Here is a 25,729-nt window from a genome sequence, read left to right on the forward strand (position 1 = left end):
GGTGGAGGAGAGGGTAGGGGGGCTACTTGGTGGAGGAGAGGAGAGGGGAGGGGGGCTACTTGGTGGAGGAGAGGAGAGGGGAGGGGGGCTACTTGGTGGAGGAGAGGAGAGGAAGGGGGGCTACTTGGTGGAGGAGAGGAGATGGGGGCTACTTGGTGGAGGAGAGGAGAGGGGAGGGGGGCTACTTGGTGGAGGAGAGGGGTAGGGGGGCTACTTGGTGGAGGAGAGGAGAGGGGGGGGCTACTTGGTGGAGGAGAGGGGAGGGGGGCTACTTGGTGGAGGAGAGGAGGAGGGGGGCTACTTGGTGGAGGAGAGGGGTAGGGGGCTACTTGGTGGAGGAGAGGGGAGGGGAGGGGGGCTACTTGGTGGAGGAGAGGAGAGGGTAGGGGGGCTACTTGGTGGAGGAGAGGGGAGGGGGGGCTACTTGGTGGAGGAGAGGGGAGGGGAGGGGGGCTACTTGGTGGAGGAGAGGAGAGGGGGGCTACTTGGTGGAGGAGAGGAGAGGGGAGGGGGGCTACTTGGTGGAAGAGAGGAGAGGGGAGGGGGGCTACTTGGTGGAGGAGAGGAGAGGGGAGGGGGGCTACTTGGTGGAGGAGAGGAGAGGGGAGGGGGGCTACTTGGTGGAGGAGAGGAGAGGGGGGGCTACTTGGTGGAGGAGAGGAGAGGGGAGGGGGGCTACTTGGTGGAGGAGAGGAGAGGGGAGGGGGGCTACTTGGTGGAGGAGAGGAGAGGGGAGGGGGGCTACTTGGTGGAGGAGAGGGGAGGGGGGCTACTTGGTGGAAGAGAGGGGAGGGGGGCTACTTGGTGGAGGAGAGGGGAGGGGGGCTACTTGGTGGAGGAGAGGGGAGGGGGGCTACTTGGTGGAGGAGAGGAGAGGGGGGGCTACTTGGTGGAGGAAATGGATAGGGGGGCTACTTGGTGGAGGAGAGGAGAGGGGGGCTACTTGGTGGAGGAGAGGAGAGGGGGGCTACTTGGTGGAGGAGAGGGGTAGGGGGGCTACTTGGTGGAGGAGAGGGGAGGGGGGCTACTTGGTGGAGGAGAGGGGGGCTACTTGGTGGAGGAGAGGGGAGGGGGGCTACTTGGTGGAGGAGAGGAGAGGGGGGCTACTTGGTGGAGGAGAGGAGAGGGGAGGGGGGCTACTTGGTGGAGGAGAGGGGAGGGGGGCCTACTTGGTGGAGGAAATGGATAGGGGGGCTACTTGGTGGAGGAGAGGAGAGGGGGGCTACTTGGTGGAGGAGAGGGGAGGGGGGCTACTTGGTGGAGGAGAGGAGAGGGGGGCTACTTGGTGGAGGAGAGGAGAGGGGAGGGGGGCTACTTGGTGGAGGAGAGGGGAGGGGGGCTACTTGGTGGAGGAGAGGGGAGGGGGGCTACTTGGTGGAAGAGAGGGGAGGGGGGCTACTTGGTGGAGGAGAGGGGAGGGGGGGCTACTTGGTGGAGGAGAGGAGAGGGGGGCTACTTGGTGGAGGAGAGGAGAGGGGAGGGGGGCTACTTGGTGGAGGAGAGGGGAGAGGGGCTACTTGGTGGAGGAAATGGGCAGGGGGCTACTTGGTCAGTGTGTTAAGGTTAGCTTTGTAGAGGACATGTGTGGGGGGTTACTTGGTCAGTGTGTTAGGGTTAGCTTTGTAGAGGACATGGGTGGGGGGCTACTTGGTCAGTGTGTTAGGGTTAGCTTTGTAGAGGACATGGGTGGGGGGCTACTTGGTCAGTGTGTTAGGGTTAGCTTTGTAGAGGACATGGGTGGGGGGCTACTTGGTCAGTGTGTTAAGGTTAGCTTTGTAGAGGAAAGGGGTGGAGGGCTACTTGGTCAGTGTTTGAACACTGATAAATGAGATAATCAATAATCGACTGTAAACAATGAACTAACTGTAGCAAATCTATCAGTCTAGTTAACAAGGAGAGGGTATGGAGTAGCAAAGGGACATGTATGGTCTGATTAACAAGGAGAGAGTATGGAGTAGCAAAGGGACATGTATGGTCTGATTAACAAGGAGAGAGTATGGAGTAGCAAAGGGACATGTATGGTCTGATTAACAAGGAGAGAGTATGGAGTAGCAAAGGGACATGTATGGTCTGATTAACAAGGACAGAGTATGGAGTAGCAAAGGGACATGTATGGTCTGATTAACAAGGAGAGAGTATGGAGTAGCAAAGGGACATGTATGGTCTGATTAACAAGGAGAGAGTATGGAGTAGCAAAGGGACATGTATGGTCTGATTAACAAGGAGAGAGTATGGAGTAGCAAAGGGACATGTATGGTCTGATTAACAAGGAGAGAGTATGGAGTAGCAAAGGGACATGTATGGTCTGATTAACAAGGACAGAGTATGGAGTAGCAAAGGGACATGTATGGTCTGATTAACAAGGAGAGAGTATGGAGTAGCAAAGGGACATGTATGGTCTGATTAACAAGGAGAGAGTATGGAGTAGCAAAGGGACATGTATGGTCTGATTAACAAGGAGAGAGTATGGAGTAGCAAAGGGACATGTATGGTCTGATTAACAAGGAGAGAGTATGGAGTAGCAAAGGGACATGTATGGTCTGATTAACAAGGAGAGAGTATGGAGTAGCAAAGGGACATGTATGGTCTGATTAACAAGGAGAGAGTATGGAGTAGCAAAGGGACATGTATGGTCTGATTAACAAGGAGAGAGTATGGAGTAGCAAAGGGACATGTATGGTCTGATTAACAAGGAGTGAGTATGGAGTAGCAAAGGGACATGTATGGTCTGATTAACAAGGAGAGAGTATGGAGTAGCAAAGGGACATGTATGGTCTGATTAACAAGGAGAGAGTATGGAGTAGCAAAGGGACATGTATGGTCTGATTAACAAGGAGAGAGTATGGAGTAGCAAAGGGACATGTATGGTCTGATTAACAAGGAGAGAGTATGGAGTAGCAAAGGGACATGTATGGTCTGATTAACAATGAGAGAGTATGGAGTAGCAAAGGGACATGTATGGTCTGATTAACAAGGAGAGAGTATGGAGTAGCAAAGGGACATGTATGGTCTGATTAACAAGGAGAGAGTATGGAGTAGCAAAGGGACATGCATGGTCTGATTAACAAGGAGAGAGTATGGAGTAGCAAAGGGACATGTATGGTCTGATTAACAAGGAGAGAGTATGGAGTAGCAAAGGGACATGTATGGTCTGATTAACAAGGAGAGAGTATGGAGTAGCAAAGGGACATGTATGGTCTGATTAACAAGGAGAGAGTATGGAGTAGCAAAGGGACATGTATGGTCTGATTAACAAGGAGAGAGTATGGAGTAGCAAAGCAAATGAGTCTGTAACTACCAGCAACGTCCTGCACTACACTACACAGTGGTCATCTACAATGCATCAAAAAACAATAAGTGTGTGTTAATTGGAATCTACATCCAATATGTCATTTTAATGTTGCCGATGCAGCTTTGCAACTTGAGAGGACTACTGAAGTGGCCCTGACCTATATTTCAAGATAACAAATGGCCATTGGTAAAAAAAAATACAAGCTCCTACAGGTTTTTAATTGTAAGCGGGGAGCGATTTTCTACCATAAGTCATTCTGGAAGTGCACTGGCAACATTTCAGGAATTTAATTGCTTTAGAATACTGAGGCCAGCAAAAAGAGAGAATGAGGGAGGCGGAGGGAGGGAGAGGGGGAGAGAGAGAGAGAGAGAGAGAGAGAGAGAGAGAGAGAGAGAGAGAGAGAGAGAGAGACGCACTGTCTTTGGAAAGGCTCCAAGTTACAGGCAAGGCAGCGTGGACTGGAGACTAGGAGTTAGCTCAAAGCAGGTGGCAGAGAAAATAAGAATGGGAAGAGCCAGCTGAAAGCAGTCTCTACAAAAACATGATATATACAGTGAGAGCTAGCTAAACAGTGTATTCAGACCCCTTCCCCTTTTCCACATGTTGTTACGTTACAGCCTTATTCTACAATGGATTAAATCAAACATTTACCTCATCCATCTACACACAATACCCCATGATGACAAAGCAAAAACAGGTTTTTAGAAATGTTTGCAAATTTATTAAAAATTTAAAACAGAAATACCTTATTTACATAAGTATTCAGACCCTTTGCTATGAGACTCGAAATTGAGCTCAGGTGCATCCTGTTTCCATTGATCATCCTTGAGATGTTTCTAAAACTTGATTGGAGTCCACCTGTGGTAAATTCAATTGATTGGACATGATTTGGAAAGGCACACCTGTCTATGTCAGAGCAAAAACCAAGTCATGAGGTCGAAGGAATTGTCCGTAGAGCTCCGAGACAGGACTGTGTACCAAAAAATTTCTGCAGCATTGAAGGTCCCCAAAAACACAATGGCCTCCATCATTCTTAAATGAAAGAAGTTTGGAACCGCCAAGACTCTTCCTAGAGCTGGCCGCCCGGCCAAACTGATCAGGGAGGTGACCAAGAACCCAATGGTCACTCTGACAGAGCTCCAGAGTTCCTCTGTTGAGATGGGAGAACCTTCCAGAAGGACAACCTTCTCTGCAGCACTCCACCAATCAGGCCTTTATGGTAGAGTGGCCAGACGGAAGACACTCCTCAGTAAAAGGCACATGACAGCCTGCTTGGAGTTTGCCAAAAGGCACCTAAAGGACTCACACCATGAGAAAAAAGATTATCTGGTCTGATGAAACCAAAATCGAACTCTTTGGCCTGAATGCCAAGCGTCACGTCTGGAGGAAACCTGGCACCATCCCCACAGTGAAGCATAGTGGTGGCAGCATCTTGCTGTGGGGATGTTTTTCAGCGGCAGGGACTGGGAGACTAGTCAGGATCGAGGGAAAGATGAACGGAGCAAAGTACAGAGAGATCCTTGATGAAAACCTGCTCCAGAGTGCTCAGTACCTCAGACTTGGGCGAAGGTTCACCTTCCAACAGGACAACGACCCTAAGCACACAGCCAAGACAACGCAGGAGTGGCTTCGGGACAAGTCTCTGAATGTCCTCGAGTGGCCCAGCCAGAGCCCGGACTTGAACCTGATCAAACATCTCTGGAGAGACATGAGAATAGCTGTGCAGCGATGCTCCCCATCCAACCTGACAGAGCATGAGAGGATCTGTAGAGAAGAATGGGAGAAACTCCCCAAATACAGGTGTGCGAAGCTTGTAGCGCCATACCCAAGAAGACTCGAGGCTGTAATCACTGCCAAAGGTGCTTCAACAAAGTACTGAGTAAAGGGTCTGAATACTTATGTAAATGTGATATTTCATTTTTTCATTTGTATAAATTTGCAAACATTTATAAAAAACCTGTTTTTGCTTTGTCATTATGGAGTATTGTGTGTAGATTGATGAGGGGAAAAAGCTACTAAATCCATTTTAGAATATGGCTGTAACGTCACAAAATGTGGAAAAAGGGTCTGCATACTTTCCGAATGGACTGCATACAGTGAGGGAAAAAAGTATTTGATCCCCTGCTGATTTTGTATGTTTGCCCACTGACAAAGAAATGATCAATCTATAATTTTAATGGTAGGTTTATTTGAACAGTGAGAGACAGAATAACAACAACAAAAATCCAGAAAAACACTTGTCAAAAATGTTATAAATTGATTTGCATTTTAATGAGGGAAATAAGTATTTGACCCCTCTGCAAAACATGACTTAGTACTTGGTGGCAAAACCCTTGTTGGCAATCACAGAGGTCAGATATTTCTTGTAGTTGGCCACCAGGTTTGCACACATCTCAGAAGGGATTTTGTCCCACTCCTCTTTGCAGATCTTCTCCAAGTCATTAAGGTTTCGAGGCTGACGTTTGGCAACTCAAACCTTCAGCTCCCTCCACAGATTTTCTATGGGATTAAGGTCTGGAGACTGGCTAGGCCACTCCAGGACCTTAATGTGCTTCTTCTTGAGCCACTCCTTTGTTGCCTTGGCAATGTGTTTTGGGTCATTGTCATGCTGGAATACCCATCCACGACCCATTTTCAATGCCCTGGCTGAGGGAAGGAGGTTCTCACCCAAGATTTGACGGTACATGGCCCCGTCCATCGTCCCTTTGATGCGGTGAAGTTGTTCTGTCCCCTTATCAGAAAAACACCCCCAAAGCAATCTGATTGATTGATTGCTTCTGTGGACAGGTGTCTTTTATACAGGTAACAAGCTGAGATTAGGAGCACTCCCTTTAAGAGTGTGCTCCTAATCTCAGCTCGTTGCCTGTATAAAAGACACCTGGGAGCCAGAAATCTTTCTGATTGAGAGGGGGTCAAATACTTATTTCCCTCATTAAAATGCAAATCAATTTATAACATGTTTGACATGCGTTTTCTGATTTTTGTTGTTGTTATTCTGTCTCTCACTGTTCAAATAAACCTACCATTAAAATTATAGACTGATCATTTCTTTTTCAGTGGGCAAACGTACAAAATCAGCAGGGGATCAAATACTTTTTTCCCTCACTGTATATACAGTGGGGGAAAAAAGTATTTAGTCAGCCACCAATTGTGCAAGTTCCCCCACTTAAAAAGATGAGAGAGGCCTGTAATTTTCATCATAGGTACACGTCAACTATGACAGACAAAATGAGAAAAAAAAATCCTGAAAATCACATTGTAGGATTTTTAATGAATTTATTTGCAAATTATGGTGGAAAAAAAGTATTTGGTCAATAACAAAAGTTTCTCAATACTTTGTTATATACCCTTTGTTGGCAATGACACAGGTCAAACGTTTTCTGTAAGTCTTCACAAGGTTTTCACACACTGTTGCTGGTATTTTGGCCCATTCCTCCATGCAGATCTCCTCTAGAGCAGTGATGTTTTGGGGCTGTCGCTGGGCAACACAGACTTTCAACTCCCTCCAAAGATTTTCTATGGGGTTGAGATCTGGAGACTGGCTATGCCACTCCAGGACCTTGAAATGCTTCTTACGAAGCCACTCCTTCGTTGCCCGGGCGGTGTGTTTGGGATCATTGTCATGCTGAAAGACCCAGCCACGTTTCATCTTCAATGCCCTTGCTGATGGAAGGAGGTTTTCACTCAAAATCTCACGATACATGGCCCCATTCATTCTTTCCTTTACACGGATCAGTCGTCCTGGTCCCTTTGCAGAAAAACAGCCCCAAAGCATGATGTTTCCACCCCCATGCTTCACAGTAGGTATGGTGTTCTTTGGATGCAACTCATCATTCTTTGTCCTCCAAACATGACGAGTTGAGTTTTTACCAAAAAGTTATATTTTGGTTTCATCTGACCATATGACATTCTCCCAATCCTCTTCTGGATCATCCAAATGCACTCTAGCAAACTTCAGACGGGCCTGGACATGTACTGGCTTAAGCAGGGGGACACGTCTGGCACTGCAGGATTTGAGTCCCTGGCGGCGTAGTGTGTTACTGATGGTAGGCTTTGTTACTTTGGTCCCAGCTCTCTGCAGGTCATTCACTAGGTCCCCCCGTGTGGTTCTGGGATTTTTGCTCACCGTTCTTGTGATCATTTTGACCCCACGGGGTGAGATCTTGCGTGGAGCCCCAGATCGAGGGAGATTATCAGTGGTCTTGTATGTCTTCCATTTCCTAATAATTGCACCCACAGTTGATTTCTTCAAACCAAGCTGCTTACCTATTGCAGATTCAGTCTTCCCAGCCTGGTGCAGGTCTACAATTGTGTTTCTGGTGTCCTTTGACAGCTCTTTGGTTTTGGCCATAGTGGAGTTTGGAGTGTGACTGTTTGAGGTTGTGGACAGGTGTCTTTTATACTGATAACAAGTTCAAACAGGTGCCATTAATACAGGTAACGAGTGGAGGACAGAGGAGCCTCTTAAAGAAGAAGTTACAGGTCTGTGAGAGCCAGAAATCTTGCTTGTTTGTAGGTGACCAAATACTTATTTTCCACCATAATTTGCAAATAAATTCATCAAAAATCCTACAATGTGATTTTCTGGATTTAATTTTCTCAATTTGTCTGTCATAGTTGATGTGTACCTATGATGAAAATTACAGGCCTCTCTCATCTTTTTAAGTGGGAGAACTTGCACAATTGGTGGCTGACTAAATACTTTTTTTCCGCACTGAACAAAAATTTTAACGGAATGGTAAAACGTTTTCAGTGTAAACTTAAAACCAGATATAAAGTATGTAGAAACGATAATGGACCTATATACTGTATTTTTTAATTAGATCATCTTTTAGAACTAACAATCACAAAAATAAAAACTAGACAGTCAGGGAGAATCTAAAATTCCAAAAATATCATAGCAAGAGGGCCTCGATGGTTTAGTTATAATGTTTGAGTCACTCAGATAGCATAAAGCCGATGTCACACCAAGCAATCTGGACGCAATTTATGTTGCGTGCAACAAAGTTGCATCTGCGTTGCTCAGTGTGTCAACCCCAAAAAATTGCCTGCAACTTAGTTGCATTGCATTGCAAGAGATAGAAATCAATCCTATTTCATGCAACTGACTGTATGCAATGTCCAATCATATCGTTCCGTTCCGTCCGGAACTCCGACCCAGTTGTCATGTCAATACAGCTGTCAGTGCTGCTGCAAACCATGACAAAAGAGACATGCCAAATGGGAAATGTATTTAAAAAAAATGTTTTATCTAGATACATTTACATTACATTTACGTCATTTAGCAGACGCTCTTATCCAGAGCGACTTACAAATTGGTGCATTCACCTTATGATAGCCAGTGGGACAACCACTTTACACATTTATTTTCTAATTTGTTAATTTTTAGAGTATATTTTAAATCTTCATTTGTTTTGTATATATATATATATATATATATATATATATATATATATATATATTTGTATATATATATTTTTTATATTTATTATTATTATTATTATTATTATTTATTTTTTTGTGGGGTTGGGGTGGGGGATTACTTTTATACTATCCCAGGTATTCCTTAAAGAGACACCATGCATGGCTAGTCATGGTTTATGTACCTGGCCTGGCAGTCAATACATTTCTCTCTCCAGTTTCAACTTAAATGGTTTAACATGAACTGCACTAGCTAGCTAGCTAAACTCAGTTTATCGCTAGCTTGGTTAGCTATCTTGGTAAAAACATGGTTGGCAAATAGGCAACATTTTGGCTAGCTAGCTAAATTGGACAGCAAGCATTTTGTCTATATTGACGTTACATATACCAAACATTTAAATAAACAAATCATTTGTGAAACAGGTTTGTGTATCAGCAAAGTTGCTTGAGATGTCACTTGTAACTTGCATCTGCAACAGAAATTGAGTCCAAATTGCTTCGTGTGACACAGGTTTAAGAACATGTGTAGAATTGCAGGACATTTGCTCTAAAACTAACAAAATTCTCTCCGGCCCGTGACAAAATGTGTAGAATTGCAGGAAACTAGCTTTAAAGCAGCTATTTTTTACCAGAAAGGTGAGATTTTAATCTTTATTTCATGAAGCTGCTGGCTGGGCTTGGTTAAATTCATGAAGCTGCAGGTGCAGACTGGGCTTGGTTAAATTCATGAAGCTGCAGGTGCAGGCTGGGCTTGGTTAAATTCATGAAGCTGCAGGTGCTGGCTGGGCTTGGTTAAATTCATGAAGCTGCAGCTGCTGGCTGGGCTTGGTTAAATTCATGAAGCTACAGGTGCTGGCTGGGCTTGGTTAAATTCATGACGCTGCAGGTGATGGCTGGGCTTGGTTAAATTCATGAAGCTACAGGTGCTGGCTGGGCTTGGTTAAATTCATGAAGCTACAGGTGCTGGCTGGGCTTGGTTAAATTCATGAAGCTGCAGGTGATGGCTGGGCTTGGTTAAATTCATGAAGCTACAGGTGCTGGCTGGGCTTGGTTAAATTCATGAAGCTACAGGTGCTGGCTGGGCTTGGTTAAATTCATGAAGCTGCAGGTGATGGCTGGGCTTGGTTAAATTCATGAAGCTACAGGTGCTGGCTGGGCTTGGTTAAATTCATGAAGCTGCAGGTGCTGGCTGGGCTTGGTTAAATTCATGAAGCTACAGGTGCTGGCTGGGCTTGGTTAAATTCATGAAGCTGCAGGTGCTGGCTGGGCTTGGTTAAATTCATGAAGCTGCAGGTGCTGGCTGGGCCAGTGTGTGGATTCTATATTCTGTCCTGGACTGGTTACACAGAGATTACTGTGTGACAATAATCCTACGAGCACAAGACGTTGAAAATATGTATTTTCAACATCTTTGTGCTCACTGCGTTAAGTAGCCATTGCAGCCTCAGTCCATGGTCATCATGTGTCTCATTAACAAAGGGAGGTTGAATTACTCTCTCAGATCCATTGTGTTATCATATGGATATTAAAGCACATGTACTGTATAAAATAAACTTACTGTAGGATTTCTTTGCGTGTGAAGAAAGTGCAGTCCTGGAAAGAGACAAAGGAACGTTAAAATCCAGTTTGAATGAACAGACTAGACTAGCAGAACAAGATAGCAGGTGTAAAAGATGGACGGTGTGGCAGCAGCCCTCATTTGATGCCCACCATTGGGCACTAACCCTGGGAGAGTTTAGATGAGGTACTCCGTGCTCAATGGGTTTACAACAAATCAAATCACACACAGGTTTAGGTGGAGCTATTATGAAACGAGCACATTTATTCCTTTGTGTGGTGGTACCGAAACCTGTACACCTCAGCGATAATGTAGTAGTGTGCGTCCTGAATCACACCCTATTTCCTATACAGTGCACTACTTTTGATAAGGGCTCTGGTAATAGGGAATAAGGTGCCATTTGGAATGCATTTTTACAGTATATAGACAGTAACCTACCTACCTGGGACTTATCTCAAGCGTCCAACAATAAACAAGAACAGTGCGCTGAAAATTCTGACAGATTATTCCTCAGTGTGTATAAAAAAGATACATTTGCCTGAATATAAATGTATCTACATTATGGACACTTGCAATTCATCATGCCAGATTAATTTCATTAGGTTTTTTAATAAACATAAACAGGCCTATCTAAGCTACTTCTTCCACAATAAATACTGTTGAATGTTACATTAATTGATATGACAGTATGGAAATTAAGTAGCCTAAACTAGATCATGAAAAACAACAACATTTAAACACATTTTACCTGATATGCCTCGAACTGTTCATCAGTAAATATCGTTTGCTTATTACCCATCCTAGTCGAGTATTTTCAACATCACACAGATACATTACATTGGACGTTCGTGACGTGCTTATTTCAGTCATTTAAGACGACCTCATCGCCTTTTCTTGCTGAAAGATTTGATTCATAAAACCAACGTGGATTTATCGAGAAGAAGAAAAAAAAAACGTGTCGGTTTTCGTTGATCACAAATTCGCAAACAAAGTAGGCCTAGACCTCGTGATTTTGTAGAGCCGTGTAACGAAAAAGACAAATGAAATCCTTTCCGTGCATCCTTTCCGCAGCAGCGTGTCGAGGGTAGGTAGGGGTACCGCTGACTCTGTCCTTGTTGAACGTTGTCTCATCACTGGAGGATTTCAGGATGTTGCACCCGATGCTGTAGCCTACCGACGCAGACCAAGAGGAGCCAGCAGGCGGCGTCATTTAGACAGCCAAGTGGTCGGATCTCTCCACCTATGTGACTGGGTCCTATGGAAACGTATGTGCAGGCTAATTTTAAAAACACGATTAGAAGCTATATAGATCCAACAGAAGCTATATAGATCCAACAGAAGCGATATAGATCTAACATAAGCTGTACAGATCTATCAGATTCCACTGTAGTTTTGAATATAAAAAATATGATGAAATATTAATCATATCCACAGAGGAACCTGTAGTAATAGCAGTTTAAATGACTCACAGAGAAGATTACACAACACTAGTAAGGATAAAGGTCGAAGACTGGCTAGACTGGTAAATGCAAATAAATAGGCAAGCCCTTTGTACCAATGTACTCAGGATACTTACATTTAATACATTAACTTAACATATTTAGTGACCTTTAATTTAGTGACCTTTAATTCATCAATCAAGTACAATGGAGGAGCGTAAACCCATAGACACTTGGCCCTCTGTGGAATGAGTTTGACACGTGAAGTACATATTTGAGTTGTACAACAAAGTAGCATTGGTGGAAAAAGTACAAAATGTTCATACTTGGGTAAAAGTAAAGATACCTTTATAGAAAATGACTAAAGTAAAAGTCACCCAGTAAAATACTACTTGAGTAAAAGTATTTGGTTTTAAATATACTTAAGTATCAAAAGTAAATGTAAAAGTATAAATCATTTCAAATTCCTTATATTAATCAAACCAGATGGCACCATAACGGATAGCCAGGGGCACACTCCAACACTCAGACATCATTTACAAACAAAGCATGTGTTTAGTGAGTCCTCCAGACCAGAGCAGTAGGGATGACCAGGGATGTTCTCTTGACAAGTGCGTTTATTTGACCATTTTCCTGTCCTGCCAAGCATTCAAAATTTAACCAGTACTTTTGGGTGTCCGGGAAAACAAATGGAGTAAAAAGTACATTATTTACTTTACACCACTGCAAAGTAGGCATATTATGTCGATCAAAGCCAGTAATTTTCAACGTGCATTATTTTACTGAAATGCTTTTATCACGGATTTGTTTCACGTTGTAGTATTAAGATAAACAGACATTAGATACATTGCTGATGGTAGGTTGAGGAGAGGGATTTTTGAAATCGTTGAGAAACAAACAAACTTTACTCGGTGTGGCGGAGGTTCCGCACGGCCGTGCTGTGAATGGGTCAGAGATGGTAGGAGATGGTGATGGAGAGGAAAGGGAAGCAAGTATGGAACATAGTGGTACAAATAAAGGAGGGAGTAACAAAGAGAAAAAGAAAGCGGGAGAGAAAGGGAGTAGTGGTTTGAAGGGGAGCGAGAGGTCTACAGAGGTAGAGAGGAGGCAGAAAAGGAAGTTTGAGGAGAGCAACCTAGATTCCAACGCTAGCGGAAGTTCTGAGGCAGAAAGTGCAGAGGAAGGGCAAGATAAGACACGAGAGGAACATGGAGGTGAGGAGGAGCATAAAGTGATTATGAAGTTTAGGGAGGAAAGGGTAGTTGGGGCGATGAGTCCGATAAGGTTGACGGCTGTGATAAAAGAGTTGATTGGGGAAGTTGTTAATGCTAAAGTGTTAAGAGATGGGAGATTGTTGGTGTGCTGTAAGGACATGGCGCAGATGGGAAAAGCTATCGGAGTGAAGCAAATAGGGAAGTGTAAGGTGGAGTCGAGCAGCTGGTCTGATCAAGCAGGGAGGCAGTGGAGTAAAGGGGTGATAACAGGAGTGCCTGTGAGCGTTAGCACTGAAGAGATAAGGGAACATCTGAGAGGAGGCGTTCTAGTGAATGCACAAAGATTGCAAGCAACAATGGGGTGGAGATAGGGTAGATAGCACGTCTATTCTGTTAAATTTCTAAGGAGCGGGTAATGCCAAATAAGGTAACGTGTGAGAGCTTATGTACCGAAACCTTTAAGATGTTATAACTGCCAGAGGTTTGGGCATGTGGCAACAGTCTGTAAAGAGAAAAAGAGGTGAGCCAGGTGTGGAGGAGAGCATGAGTATGGGAAGTGTGGAGATGTTGGACAACCAAAGTGCTGCAACTGTGTGGGGGGTGCCACCTTCATAAAGCAAGGAATTCCCTACAAGATGAGGCAAAGGTATTGAACAGGAGTATGTGGTGGTGGAGGTGTGGCTGAGGGGAGGGGTGCTAGTGGTAGTGAATTACTATAATCTGTGTCAGATATTGGACATGGAAGTACTAGAGTGGGTGGAGGGCCAGGAAAGAAGTAAGGTAATGTAGTGTGGGGATTTTAACGCCCACAACACGCTTTGGGGGGGGGGGGGGGGGACGGATGGATGGAAATGGACAAGTGATGGAAAATTTGATAGAAAATAAAGATCTGGTGTGCCTGAATGATGGCCGAGGGACCAGGATTGATGTAGCTACAGGGAAAGAGTCTGCCTCGGTCCTCGCTCTGGTATCTAGTGCGATGGCAGGAAGCTGTGAGTGGGAGGTATGGGAGGAGTCGACAGTAGGGAGGGATCATTACCCCATTCTATGCACAGTAGGCCAGAGGGAGGAGGAGGTGCCAGTGGATGGAGTAGGCAGGTGGGTGTTTGGAAGGGCAAAGTGGGATCAGTTTCAGGAGCTGAGTGAGCAGGTGATGGCTCGGGTGGATATGAGAGGGGATGTGGATAGTATGAATAACTGGGTGAGAACAGCGTTAGTGGGGGCAGCTACTGAGGCTACACCTAAGAGTTCAGGGAGGAGGAGGAAAGCAGACCCATGGTGGACGGAGGAATGTGGGGCAACGGTGAGGAGTAGGAACAGGGCATTTAGAGTACTGAAAAGGACGCATCATTTCCAACATCTGATTCAGTATAAGCAGGCCCAGGCCCTGGTGAGGAGAACTATCCGTCAGGCAAAGAGGTCATGTTGGCATCGGTTCTGTGACACCATTGGAAGGGCGACACCTGTGGGAGAAGTGTGGGGGATGATTAAGAGGATGAGTAGGGTCAGAAGAGAGTGGGATTATCCAGTGTTGACGAGTGGGGAGGATGTGGCAGTAACAGATGAGGAGACGGCAGAGATGATGGCCAAAGCATTTGTCCAAGTGCATAGCTCCGCAAATCTGTCAGAGGAGGGGCAGAGGGGCAGAGGGGAAGAGAGAACCCGAGAGAGGAGCATCCTGGAGTGCTGGAAAGGAGGGAGGATGTAAATGATGTGTTGAGTGCACCATTTACCAGGGCAGAGGTGAAAAGAGCAATAGCTAAGGCTGGGTTAACTTCACCTGGGAAAGATGAGGTGTGCTATGTTATGTTGGCCCATCTTAGTTGATAAGGCACTGGATAAGGTATTGGTGTTGTACAACAGAGTGTGGGAGGAGGGAAAACTACCAGGCAGTTGGAAGGAGGCAGTAGTGGTACCAATCCGGAAGCCCGGGAAGGATCCAACGAAGCCAACAAGCTATCGGCCAATAGCTTTAACATCACATGTATGTAAGATTATGGAACGTATGATCACGGAGAGGCTAACTTACTTCCTGGAGAGCAGAGGGCTAGTAACGCCACATCAGAGTGGGTTCAGGAAGGGTAGGGGAACTATGGATCCAGTGCTCTGCTTAGAAGCAGAGGTCAGGAAGGCTCAGGGGAACAAGGAGACTGTTGTAGCTGTCTTTTTTTTTATGTGGAGAAGGCATATGATATGATGTGGAAGGATGGGGTTGTTAATCAAGCTAGATATTATGGGGGTAGGAGGAAGAATGTACAACTGGATAAAGGATTTCCTGTTTGGAAGGTCTATCCAGGTGAGGGTGGGGAAGTCTTTATCAGGCTGCTACCTAGTGGATAATGGTACACCGCAGGGGAGCGTGATTAGTCCTCTGTTGTTCTCAATCATGATCAGTGATGTTTACTCTCAGGTACAGCCGGATATAGGGAGGTGGTTATTTGCAGATGATGAGGCCTTAAGGAAGAGGGGAAGAAATGTGCCATACATAGTCAGGAAGGTGCAGGAAGCAATTGATGAGGTAGAGCGGTGGGCATTAATGTGGGGATTCAGGTTCTCTGTAGAGAAAACTCAGACAGTGTTCTTTACCAGGAGGAAGGTGGGAGGTGAGGTATGTTTGAGGTTATATGGGAGAAACCTGGAGAGGGTGGGGGGGCTTCAGGTTCCTTGGGGTATACTTTGATACTAGACTGACCTGGGCAGAACACATTGAGAGAGTGGTGGGAAAGTGTAAGAAGGTGCTAAATGTGATGCGCTGTCTGACGGGGAAGGAGTGGGGGGGCTGGGCGTTCCTCATTGACTGAGTCTCCAGTCCTTTAGCTCACGTAGCAGACAAGACCTGCTTTATGAGGCGCTACAAACCCATGGCAGGATTAAACAGATGGATATTCATTATTGTCAGGAAATAGAGACTGTGGAGCATGTATTGCTACAGTGTGGGCAGTATCAGAGAGAGGATGAGATTAAGTATGAGGGAGAAGGGAATACAGGAAATTAGTTTAAAGAGTATATTGAGTAGGACGTCATTAGATATAGTATCACATATTCTGTTGTATTTTTTAAGAGAAACTGGGTTGGCAGGTAGGATTTAGTTTATCGCTGTCTCTGGGCCACACTCCAGTACGGTAGGTGGCGGTAATGCACCATAACATAAATAAACCCCACTAAAGAAGAAGAAGAAATTTGTCAAATCTGGAAACACATGAACGTAGTCGCTCTGACCACGGCTTCGCGCAAGTGACGACATCATCGGCTTCCAGCCCGGAAGTCCCGGTAGCGGCAGAGCAGAGCCGCGGAGGACCAAATTAACACGGCAGTATGGCTAGCAACGCGTGGAGGTCAATGGTAAGAAAATGCCGTTTGTCAGCGTCAAAATCATTAAATGTAACTTGGCATGTATTGGATTTATGTGTGTGTAATGTAAGCTCATGTGCTTGAATGACTTTGTTGGTTGTTATTAGGTTATTTCCATGGATTTTCTGTGAGGCCTTTTACTGTGCGTGTGTCCTTGTCTTGCTACTACTGTGGCGAGCTATGCTATGTTTATCTGCCTAATGCTTGACAATTGACATTTCGTGTTTGTCAATATGTTTCCGATTCAATCTCACTAGACTAGAGATACAGTTTGTGGATGTTGTTGTGATACATTGTATCTGCGCGGTAGTAATTTTGCAGCAATAACCTTTCGCTCATCTTCCTGCTTCAGCTCTCTCACGTCGTGGGGGCAGCAAAGAGGCCGACGGTATGTTCAAGATCTGTTTTCAGCAGGGGGGTAAGTCAAGGACTGAGAACTAGACTACAAGTCTACACCTGTCTTTTTATTAAAGTTCTCCCTCATTGCCAAAAATGCTGAAATTACGTAATTCATGATCCAGTGTTTAGTGTGTTATGGATTACCTTTCCAACCATGGCCTAAGGTCAGTCCTAATATGTAATCCCTTTAAAACAGATTTTAAAAGGGGTTTGTTTTCTCTTTACAGCTGCAAACTGTTACATTAATTCCTGGGGATGGAATCGGTCCAGAAATATCTGTGGCTGTCATGAAGATTTTCGAGTCTGCTAAGGTAAGCTGTCAAACTCTCTCTCACACACAGCAAATTGTAGGGTTAACAGCAGAACATAATGCCATTTGCATGGAAAGTTTTACGGAACATTTACTGGATTCCTTTCTGTACCGTTCTAAGTCCTCTCTTTACCACCCGTTAGGTTCCAATCCAGTGGGAGGAGAGGAATGTGACGGCTATCCAGGGCCCAGGTGGTAGATGGATGATCCCTCCAGACTGTAAGGAGTCTATGGACAGGACCCTGATCGGGTTAAAAGGTAGGTAGCAGCCACAGAGATCCTATGGAATTCTATGGTAGCAGGGACCTGCATGCTCATGATGTACATAATGTACTGAAGTCGGCTGAAAAAGAAGACCCTCCTGCAGGCGGCATCAAAGGGGATGGAGTTGAGTTCATATGGGGATGGAGTTGAGTTCATATGGGGATGGAGTTGAGTTCATATGGGGATGGAGTTGAGTTCATATGGGGATGGAGTTGAGTTCATATGGGGATGGAGTTGAGTTCATAGGGGATGGAGTTGAGTTCATAGGGGATGGAGTTGAGTTCACAGGGGATGGAGTTGAGTTCATAGGGGATGGAGTTGAGTTCACAGGGGATGGAGTTGAGTTCACAGGGGATGGAGTTGAGTTCACAGGGGATGGAGTTGAGTTCACAGGGGATGGAGTTGAGTTCACAGGGGATGGAGTTGAGTTCATAGGGGATGGAGTTGAGTTCACAGGGGATGGAGTTGAGTTCATAGGGGATGGAGTTGAGTTCACAGGGGATGGAGTTGAGTTCACAGGGGATGGAGTTGAGTTCACAGGGGATGGAGTTGAGTTCATAGGGGATGGAGTTGAGTTCACAGGGGATAGTATGTAGAGTTCATAGGGGATAGTATGTAGGGTTCACAGGGGATAGTATGTAGGGTTCACAGGGGATAGTATGTAGGGTTCACAGGGGATAGTATGTAGGGTTCACAGGGGATAGTATGTAGGGTTCACAGGGGATAGTATGTAGGGTTCACAGGGGATAGTATGTAGGGTTCACAGGGGATAGTATGTAGGGTTCACAGGGGATAGTATGTAGGGTTCACAGGGGATAGTATGTAGGGTTCACAGGGGATAGTAGCCTATGTGTTCAAATCACATTTCATTGGTTCTCTGTAGCTCAGCTGGTAGAGCACGGCGCTTGTAACGCCAGGGTAGTGGGTTCGATCCCCGGGACCACCCATACACAAATGTATGCACGCATGACTGTAAGTCGCTTTGGATAAAAGCGTCTGCTAAATGGCATATTATTATTATTATTATTATTATTATTATTGGTCACATATATAGCAGATGTTATTGCGGGTGTAGCGAAATGCTTGTGCTCCTAGTTCCAACAGTGCAGTAGTGTCTAACAATTCACAATAATACACACAATTCTAAAAGTAAAAGAATGGAATTAAGAAATATACATATTAGGACGAGCAATGTCGGAGTGGCATTGACTAAAATACAGTAGAATAGGGTATATACATGAGACGAGTAAAGCAGTATTCAGTAGATGCAAACAGAAAATGTTTGAAAAAGTTTTGCAACTGAAAATGGAAACAAGTATTTTATTTGAAGTACAGGTAGTCCCTCCCTGTTTCGGTCTAATTTACTTCCGTTTGGTTCCTAATGAACAGTAACCTGTTGTTTTAAAGGCCCAGTGCAGTCAAAAAATAGATTTTCCTGTGTGTTTTTTATATATATTTCCACACTGAGGTTGGAATATTACTATGATGTTTTGAACATGAGGATAATGCCCATTTTAGTGTAAGAGCTGTATTAAAAGACCGCCAGAAATGTCAGCCTCTTGTGGTGGGATGGCGTTTAGCCCGGTGACCACCTGAAAACAATCACACTAAGGTACTCCATTGTTAGCCAGAAATGATTTGATGTTGAGATAAAAACGTCTGCGTTGGACTTTTAACCTCCACCCTCCTCTGTGTGTGTGTGTAGGCCCCCTGAAGACGCCCATCGCAGCCGGCCACCCCTCCATGAACCTGCTACTCAGGAAGACCTTTGACCTGTATGCCAATGTGCGTCCCTGTGTGTCCATCGAGGGCTACAAGACCCCCTACACCGACGTCGACCTGGTCACCATCAGGGAGAACACTGAGGGAGAGTACAGCGGCATCGAGCACATAGTAAGTAGCTATGGTAACAGGGTCACATTCAGTAGGAGAGATATGGAAGAGAATGTTTTGAGTGAAACCGATTTTTCAAATGTGTGGATTTCAAAGTGAATGTGTCAATCTGTAAAATGGCTGCAGCTAACAGTGAGGGGGGGAAACTACAGAGTGATAGAACACGTAGCGGTAGCTACCTCGTATGTTAAAATGGCTGCAGCTAACACTGACTACAGAGGGATAGAACACGTAGCGGTAGCTACCTCGTATGTTAAAATGGCTGCAGCTAGCACTGACTACAGAGTGATAGAACACGTAGCGGTAGCTACTTCGTATGTTAAAATGGCTGCAGCTAACACTGACTACAGAGGGATAAAACACGTAGCGGTAGCTACCTCGTATGTTAAAATGGCTGCAGCTAACACTGACTACAGAGTGATAGAACACGTAGCGGTAGCTACCTCGTATGTTAAAATGGCTGCAGCTAACACTGACTACAGAGGGAAAGAACACGTAGCGGTAGCTACCTCGTCTGTTAAAATGCCTGCAGCTAACACTGACTACAGAGTGATAGAACACGTAGCGGTAGCTACCTCGTATGTTAAAATGCCTGCAGCTAACACTGACTACAGAGGGATAGAACACGTAGCGGTAGCTACCTCGTATGTTTGCTGGAATGTTTGTTCAGGAGAATAATGAATTGGCTGATCCCTCCTACTGACCAGAGGGGTATATACTACAAAGCAGGATCAATGAGTTAGCCAGCTAACTTTGATAAACAACCAGAAATAACTATGGATTTCTTTTGGGTTAATTAAGAAAGCTAAACTTAGAAAGGTGTTTTTGTTTGTTGAGTCAGAATATCTAGTCAGCTAGCTAACTCCTTGATCCTGCTTCGTAGTATTCCTCTGGATGGAATATTCTTACAGCAATACCATGCAGGGATGTGTTCATTAGGTATGAAATGGTAGAGAATGTTTTTGAAATGGAGGTGAAACAAAAGAGGTCCTACCTGAACATGTCCAAGAAGAATGTTCAGGTTATTATTATTATTATTATTAACGGCTACGTTGTGCCCTGCTGAACATGACCCAGTATTTCAACACTCGAGTGGGTCCTTATTAGGGCATCTGGTGTAGATTCCAGAGCAAATGTCAGCACTAGAAATGGTTGCGAATGGTTTGACTGAATGTCACGTTAACTGTGATGTGACTACTCTGGTCAGTCGTTTTTTCAGCTCTTTTATATGCAGCTGTTTAAGGCTTAGAGCTGAGCCGTCCGTATTTTCAGTGTGGTGTTGTGTGGAATGTGTTCTCGGTTATTGAAACCGTTTTATCTGGGTTGGACAGGGCACAACACAACACAGGTGATTTGGTTATTCTCCAGGTGTTCCTTAGGGAAGCCAGAGGAACAGCAGCTTCACTAACCAGACCACCACCCCAGTTTGGTTATTCTCCAGGTGTTCCTTAGGGAAGCCAGAGGAACAGCAGCTCCACTAACCAGACCACCACCCCAGTTTGGTTATTCTCCAGGTGTTCCTTAGGGAAGCCAGAGGAACAGCAGCTTCACTAACCAGACCACCACCCCAGTTTGGTTATTCTCCAGGTGTTCCTTAGGGAAGCCAGAGGAACAGCAGCTTCACTAACCAGACCACCACCCCAGTTTGGTTATTCTCCAGGTGTTCCTTAGGGAAGCCAGAGGAACAGCAGCTTCACTAACCAGACCACCACCCCAGTTTGGTTATTCTCCAGGTGTTCCTTAGGGAAGCCAGAGGAACAGCAGCTTCACTAACCAGACCACCACCCCAGTTTGGTTATTCTCCAGGTGTTCCTTAGGGAAGCCAGAGGAACAGCAGCTTCACTAACCAGACCACCACCCCAGTTTGGTTATTCTCCAGGTGTTCCTTAGGGAAGCCAGAGGAACAGCAGCTTCACTAACCAGACCACCACCCCAGTTTGGTTATTCTCCAGGTGTTCCTTAGGGAAGCCAGAGGAACAGCAGCTCCACTAACCAGACCACCACCCCAGTTTGGTTATTCTCCAGGTGTTCCTTAGGGAAGCCAGAGGAACAGCAGCTTCACTAACCAGACCACCACCCCAGTTTGGTTATTCTCCAGGTGTTCCTTAGGGAAGCCAGAGGAACAGCAGCTTCACTAACCAGACCACCACCCCAGTTTGGTTATTCTCCAGGTGTTCCTTAGGGAAGCCAGAGGAACAGCAGCTTCACTAACCAGACCACCACCCCAGTCTCTAACCCTAGTGTGCCCTAATGTATGTTCATCAAATTCTCTCTCTAAGTTCTCCTTTCTTCACTTCGTTTTTTTTTTCTCAACTAAAGGTATTGTATGTTATTCCTACATAGCTGCTATCTTAATTTGATCGCTCTTGTCGCAGAGAATTTTAAACAGGAAATGCGAACTTGTAGTGTGTTCAATGTTTTAAAAAGGCTTCTAAAGTTTATAATTTCCACTTTTAAAATGTCAGACTTGATTTGCCCAAATGAAAAAATGTATCTACCCCTACAAAAATGTCAATTTTAATAATAATCGACATAATAATTAACATTTCCTGTTGCTGCAGGATTATTTTCCTGCTGTGCGAAACTGGTCAAATTTAAAGATGGCACATCTGTAACTTCTTGATGACGTCACTTCCTTTACAGTGAAATCCCATTGGATGTAGTCGCCACCACAGGCTGAGAGGACTTTTCATTTCTCCACTGATGGTTATGAATATCTTTATATAAATCTTCTCTTCCACTCGAATTTTTCTAGTTAAATTGTTTTTAAAGTAGCTCCGTTGTCTTTCCCAGTTGTTACTGTCCCTCAGAACATTTTTATGACCCATGTAGGTCTTGAGTGACTACATCACTGATTCAAAATATTTTGTATTCTGTATGGTTAATGAAGTCATCCATTGTTTGATTTAGGCTAATGTGATGGCCCCCTCCTCTTGTGTGGTAGATCGTTGACGGCGTGGTTCAGAGCATCAAACTCATCACGGAAGATGCCAGTCGACGTATCGCTGAGTATGCCTTTGAGTATGCAAGAAATAACCAAAGAAACAGCGTCACGGCCGTTCACAAAGCCAACATCATGTAAGTCTTACAGCTCCAGAATCAAATGGGCTGTGGAATCTTTTTAGAAATGTTACATTTTTTTATCCTTGTGGATCATTTCAAAATGAGTAGCGATGATCAGTAAAAATCTAACTTGTATGTTTTATAACAAATGTTGACTAAATGTGTGATCACCATGGGGTCAATTACAGTCAAAACAGAATGATAATATATAAAATGAAAATGTTGTTGGTCACGTACACATATTTTTGCAGATGTTATCGCAGGTGCAGCGAAATGCTTATGTTCTTTGCTCTGAAGGGCAGTAATACCTAGCAATACAAAACGATACGCTCAAATATTTTTTTTTTATTCAATAAATAAAATATCATAATGAGCATATCAATGGCACCACTATTCAGGCATTTGGGCTCCTGAGTGGCGCAGCGGTCTAAGGCACTGCATCTCAGTGCTTGAGGCGTCACTACAGACCCCCTGGTTCGATTCCAGGCTGTATCACAACCGGCCGTGATTGGGAGTCCCATAGGGCGGCGCACAATTGGCCCAGCGTCGTCCGGGTTTGGCCGGTGTAAAGCCGTCATTGTAAACAAGAATTTGTTCTTAACTGACTTGCCTAGTTAAATAAATAAAATGAAACTAATGTGCCTCGGGTTTTGATGTTTTGACTAGGCGTATGTCGGATGGGCTGTTCCTGAGGAAATGCAGAGAGGTGGCTGAGAGCTTCAAGGACATCAAGTTTACTGAGATGTACCTGGACACCGTGTGTCTCAACGTGTGTACACTCCTTCACACTGTTCTTCTACTTGACCCTGTTTTGATGCATGTCACATTCTCTGTCCTAAAGCCTCATTTACACCTACCGCTTCAAGCGAAGGTCTGCTCCCGTCTGCGTGTTTTCGGCGCACCTCCCCTTTAAAAGGTGACGTGCGCGGACGCAGAGATGTGTCCATGCCGACGGGAGTGGGAAGTTCGATATTGCGTCGTTTCGTTTGGCGCAGACCTAGCAGATGACCCGGAAGCAGTAGATGGGGGGGGGGGGGGGGGGGGGGGGGAATTAGGCTGAATGAGTTTCTCATGTTGAAGCAGTTGATGGAAATGGGGACTTAATCAGGTTCTGGTGTTGAATGTTTCAGATGGTGCAAGATCCAACCCAGTTTGACGTGCTGGTGATGCCCAACCTATATGGGGATATTCTCAGGTCACTTTCTATTTATTTCAATGTATCTATATTCATTAACCGCTATTAAAATGCAATGCGTTTTAAGCTATTCATTCAAACATGAATAGCTTAGCAGAGTTTGGTCGTATGGGGGCCCAATACTGACTTTATAATAATAATAATAATATGCCATTTAGCAGACGTTTTTATCCAAAGCGACTGACTTTAATATGTGTTGCGTTAATGTGACCTAGATGATTCTGCTTACTAAAGGCTGTGGCTACTGATAGTGTTGTGTGTGTGTGTGTCATGTATTGCAGTGATCTTTGTGCTGGACTTATTGGAGGTCTGGGAGTCACTCCTAGTGGAAACATTGGCGCCAACGGAGTCGCCATTTTTGAATCGGTTTGTCTCCCGCTTTACCTGGCCGTTGTTATCCGAAAGATGTTTAGCTACTCTGTCTCAACTGTTTTGATAGAATGCATGGGCTTCTTGTCCTGTGCCAGTATATTGTGCGATACCTAAATATATGTTTGGACTTCCCACTCTTCCAACAAAACAATAATATATTTCAATAAGTCGTCCATTCTAATCAATGTACGGAAGCTGTTCCAGTGTTGGGAGTAGAAGTTTTAATATTATCCCTGTACCCTGAGGGTATGAAAAAAATGTATGCACTCACTAACTGTAAGTGGCTCTGGATAAGAGCGTCTGCTAAAATGACTAAAATGTATCCAGGTCCACGGGACGGCCCCTGATATAGCCGGGCTGGACATGGCCAACCCTACGGCTCTGCTGCTCAGCGCTGTGATGATGCTGCGTCACATGGGAATGCACGACTACGGCAAGAAGATCGAGACCGCCTGCTTCGACACCATCAGAGACAAGCAGGTGGGGTCATTTTTTTTTTTTTTTTTTTACCCCAATTGTGACTATTGTGGCTCTTGCGTATCGGTGCCGGAATACATTTTGAAGTGGAGGTGCCCCGGGGAGGAGGAGGAGGAGTAGTTCCTTGTTATTGGAGGACAGCTCAGAGCGTCTGCTCTCTTCTATCCGATGCCTAAGGGGAGGGAGGCGAATGTTTGGGTAGTCAGTTTACAATATGTTGGTTCCCCTGGACACCACACCTCCTTCCGGTGCCCAATGCTCTTATGTATTCTTTCTGTAGATCTAACAAGATGACAGTTTTTTTTTTTTTTTTTTGTCAGTTGGTCATTTGTATGCAAAAATCTGCTTTGGCTTTTTTAAATGAATTCATTGGGCTGTTTCTCTCCTCTCCCAGGTGCTGACGGGGGACCTTGGTGGGAAGTCAAAGTGCTCCGAGTTTACAGAGGAGATCTGCCGTAGAGTGCGAGACATGGACTGAAACTACAACTGTTGACTCTGAAGAAGACTTCATAGGAATTCAACCACTTCTTTGAACTTTACTCCTAAAGACTCTGGGCGTGTTCCAGGTTGTCAGTACTGCAGTCACGATGCCGCTGCACATCTTAGATTACTATATCATATTTATGTAGGTTCCTGAGAAGAGACAATTCTCCAGGTTTTCTAGAAATAGACATTGGATAATCTGTGCGGTGTGGACTGCAATAAATCACAACCTGGAACGCACCCTATATATGGATGGATATTCGCTCTTAAGGTGTATTTACGCACAATTTTACTCACATGACATTACCTAAATGGAATGGAATCATTTCATGGGGCAAACTTCCCCAAAGTTATACTAGCCTCTATACTGCGTAGCACTCCACCTGTGTTGTCCGGCAGTGGTTCTGATAGTTGCTAGTTTTTTTTTTTAATGGTAAATGTAATGCTAACAGCTTAATTGTATTTTATTTATTATTTCTACCAGTCGGTTTCCTGTGCATGAATGGATTGGATTGTACCAGTGTCTCATGTTTATGCAGCTCTTTTCAGTTCCATACATAAAACATAAGATTACATGACTTAAAGCCTGACGTCTCATTTATTTCTGTTAAACAGGAAGAGTTGAAGAACAGTGTATTGTTATTGCAAAGCCAGTTGGGTTAATTTTCACAGGGATTTGATTTTCTTATTATCTCGTATCCCTCAGTCAACCATCTGTGTTTATGGAAGGTCACTTTGACCTATATAATATCGTCAAACATTTTGTCAGCTGATTCAGTCTGGAGTTTTGTAATTGGGGGAAAATTCTCAGTGTGACAATACTACTACCAATCTGTCAATCTGAGGATGCTTCTGGGTTGCCACAGTCAGAATTGGCTACATAAAAAACAAAGTGTGATTCTGACTTTGTGGCTGTGGTAACTAGTGACTACCGCGCTTCCGTCCTAGGTTCCTTAGCTTCCGTCCCGCCTCCTCTGTGTAACGTCACTAAACTAACG

General features: G+C 44.7%; 1 protein-coding gene across 1 annotated transcript; it reads left to right on the forward strand.

Annotated features, from left to right (window-relative positions):
* The first annotated feature begins 16,144 nt into the window (after positions 1-16,144).
* Positions 16,145-25,309, forward strand: LOC311124668 (isocitrate dehydrogenase [NAD] subunit alpha, mitochondrial-like). The gene is made up of 11 exons (XM_084198775.1): positions 16,145-16,266; positions 16,628-16,693; positions 16,902-16,985; positions 17,128-17,242; positions 18,954-19,141; positions 22,086-22,219; positions 22,871-22,973; positions 23,335-23,399; positions 23,681-23,765; positions 24,099-24,251; positions 24,643-25,309. The coding sequence occupies exons 1-11, from the start codon at positions 16,240-16,242 to the stop codon at positions 24,724-24,726; spliced, it is 1,104 nt and encodes a 367-aa protein (XP_084054901.1). The 5' UTR covers positions 16,145-16,239; the 3' UTR covers positions 24,727-25,309.
* Positions 25,310-25,729: the final 420 nt, after the last annotated feature.

This window comes from Coregonus lavaretus (assembly GCF_964263955.1).
Source record: "Coregonus lavaretus genome assembly, contig: HAP1_SCAFFOLD_4397, whole genome shotgun sequence".
NCBI lineage: Eukaryota > Metazoa > Chordata > Actinopteri > Salmoniformes > Salmonidae > Coregonus > Coregonus lavaretus.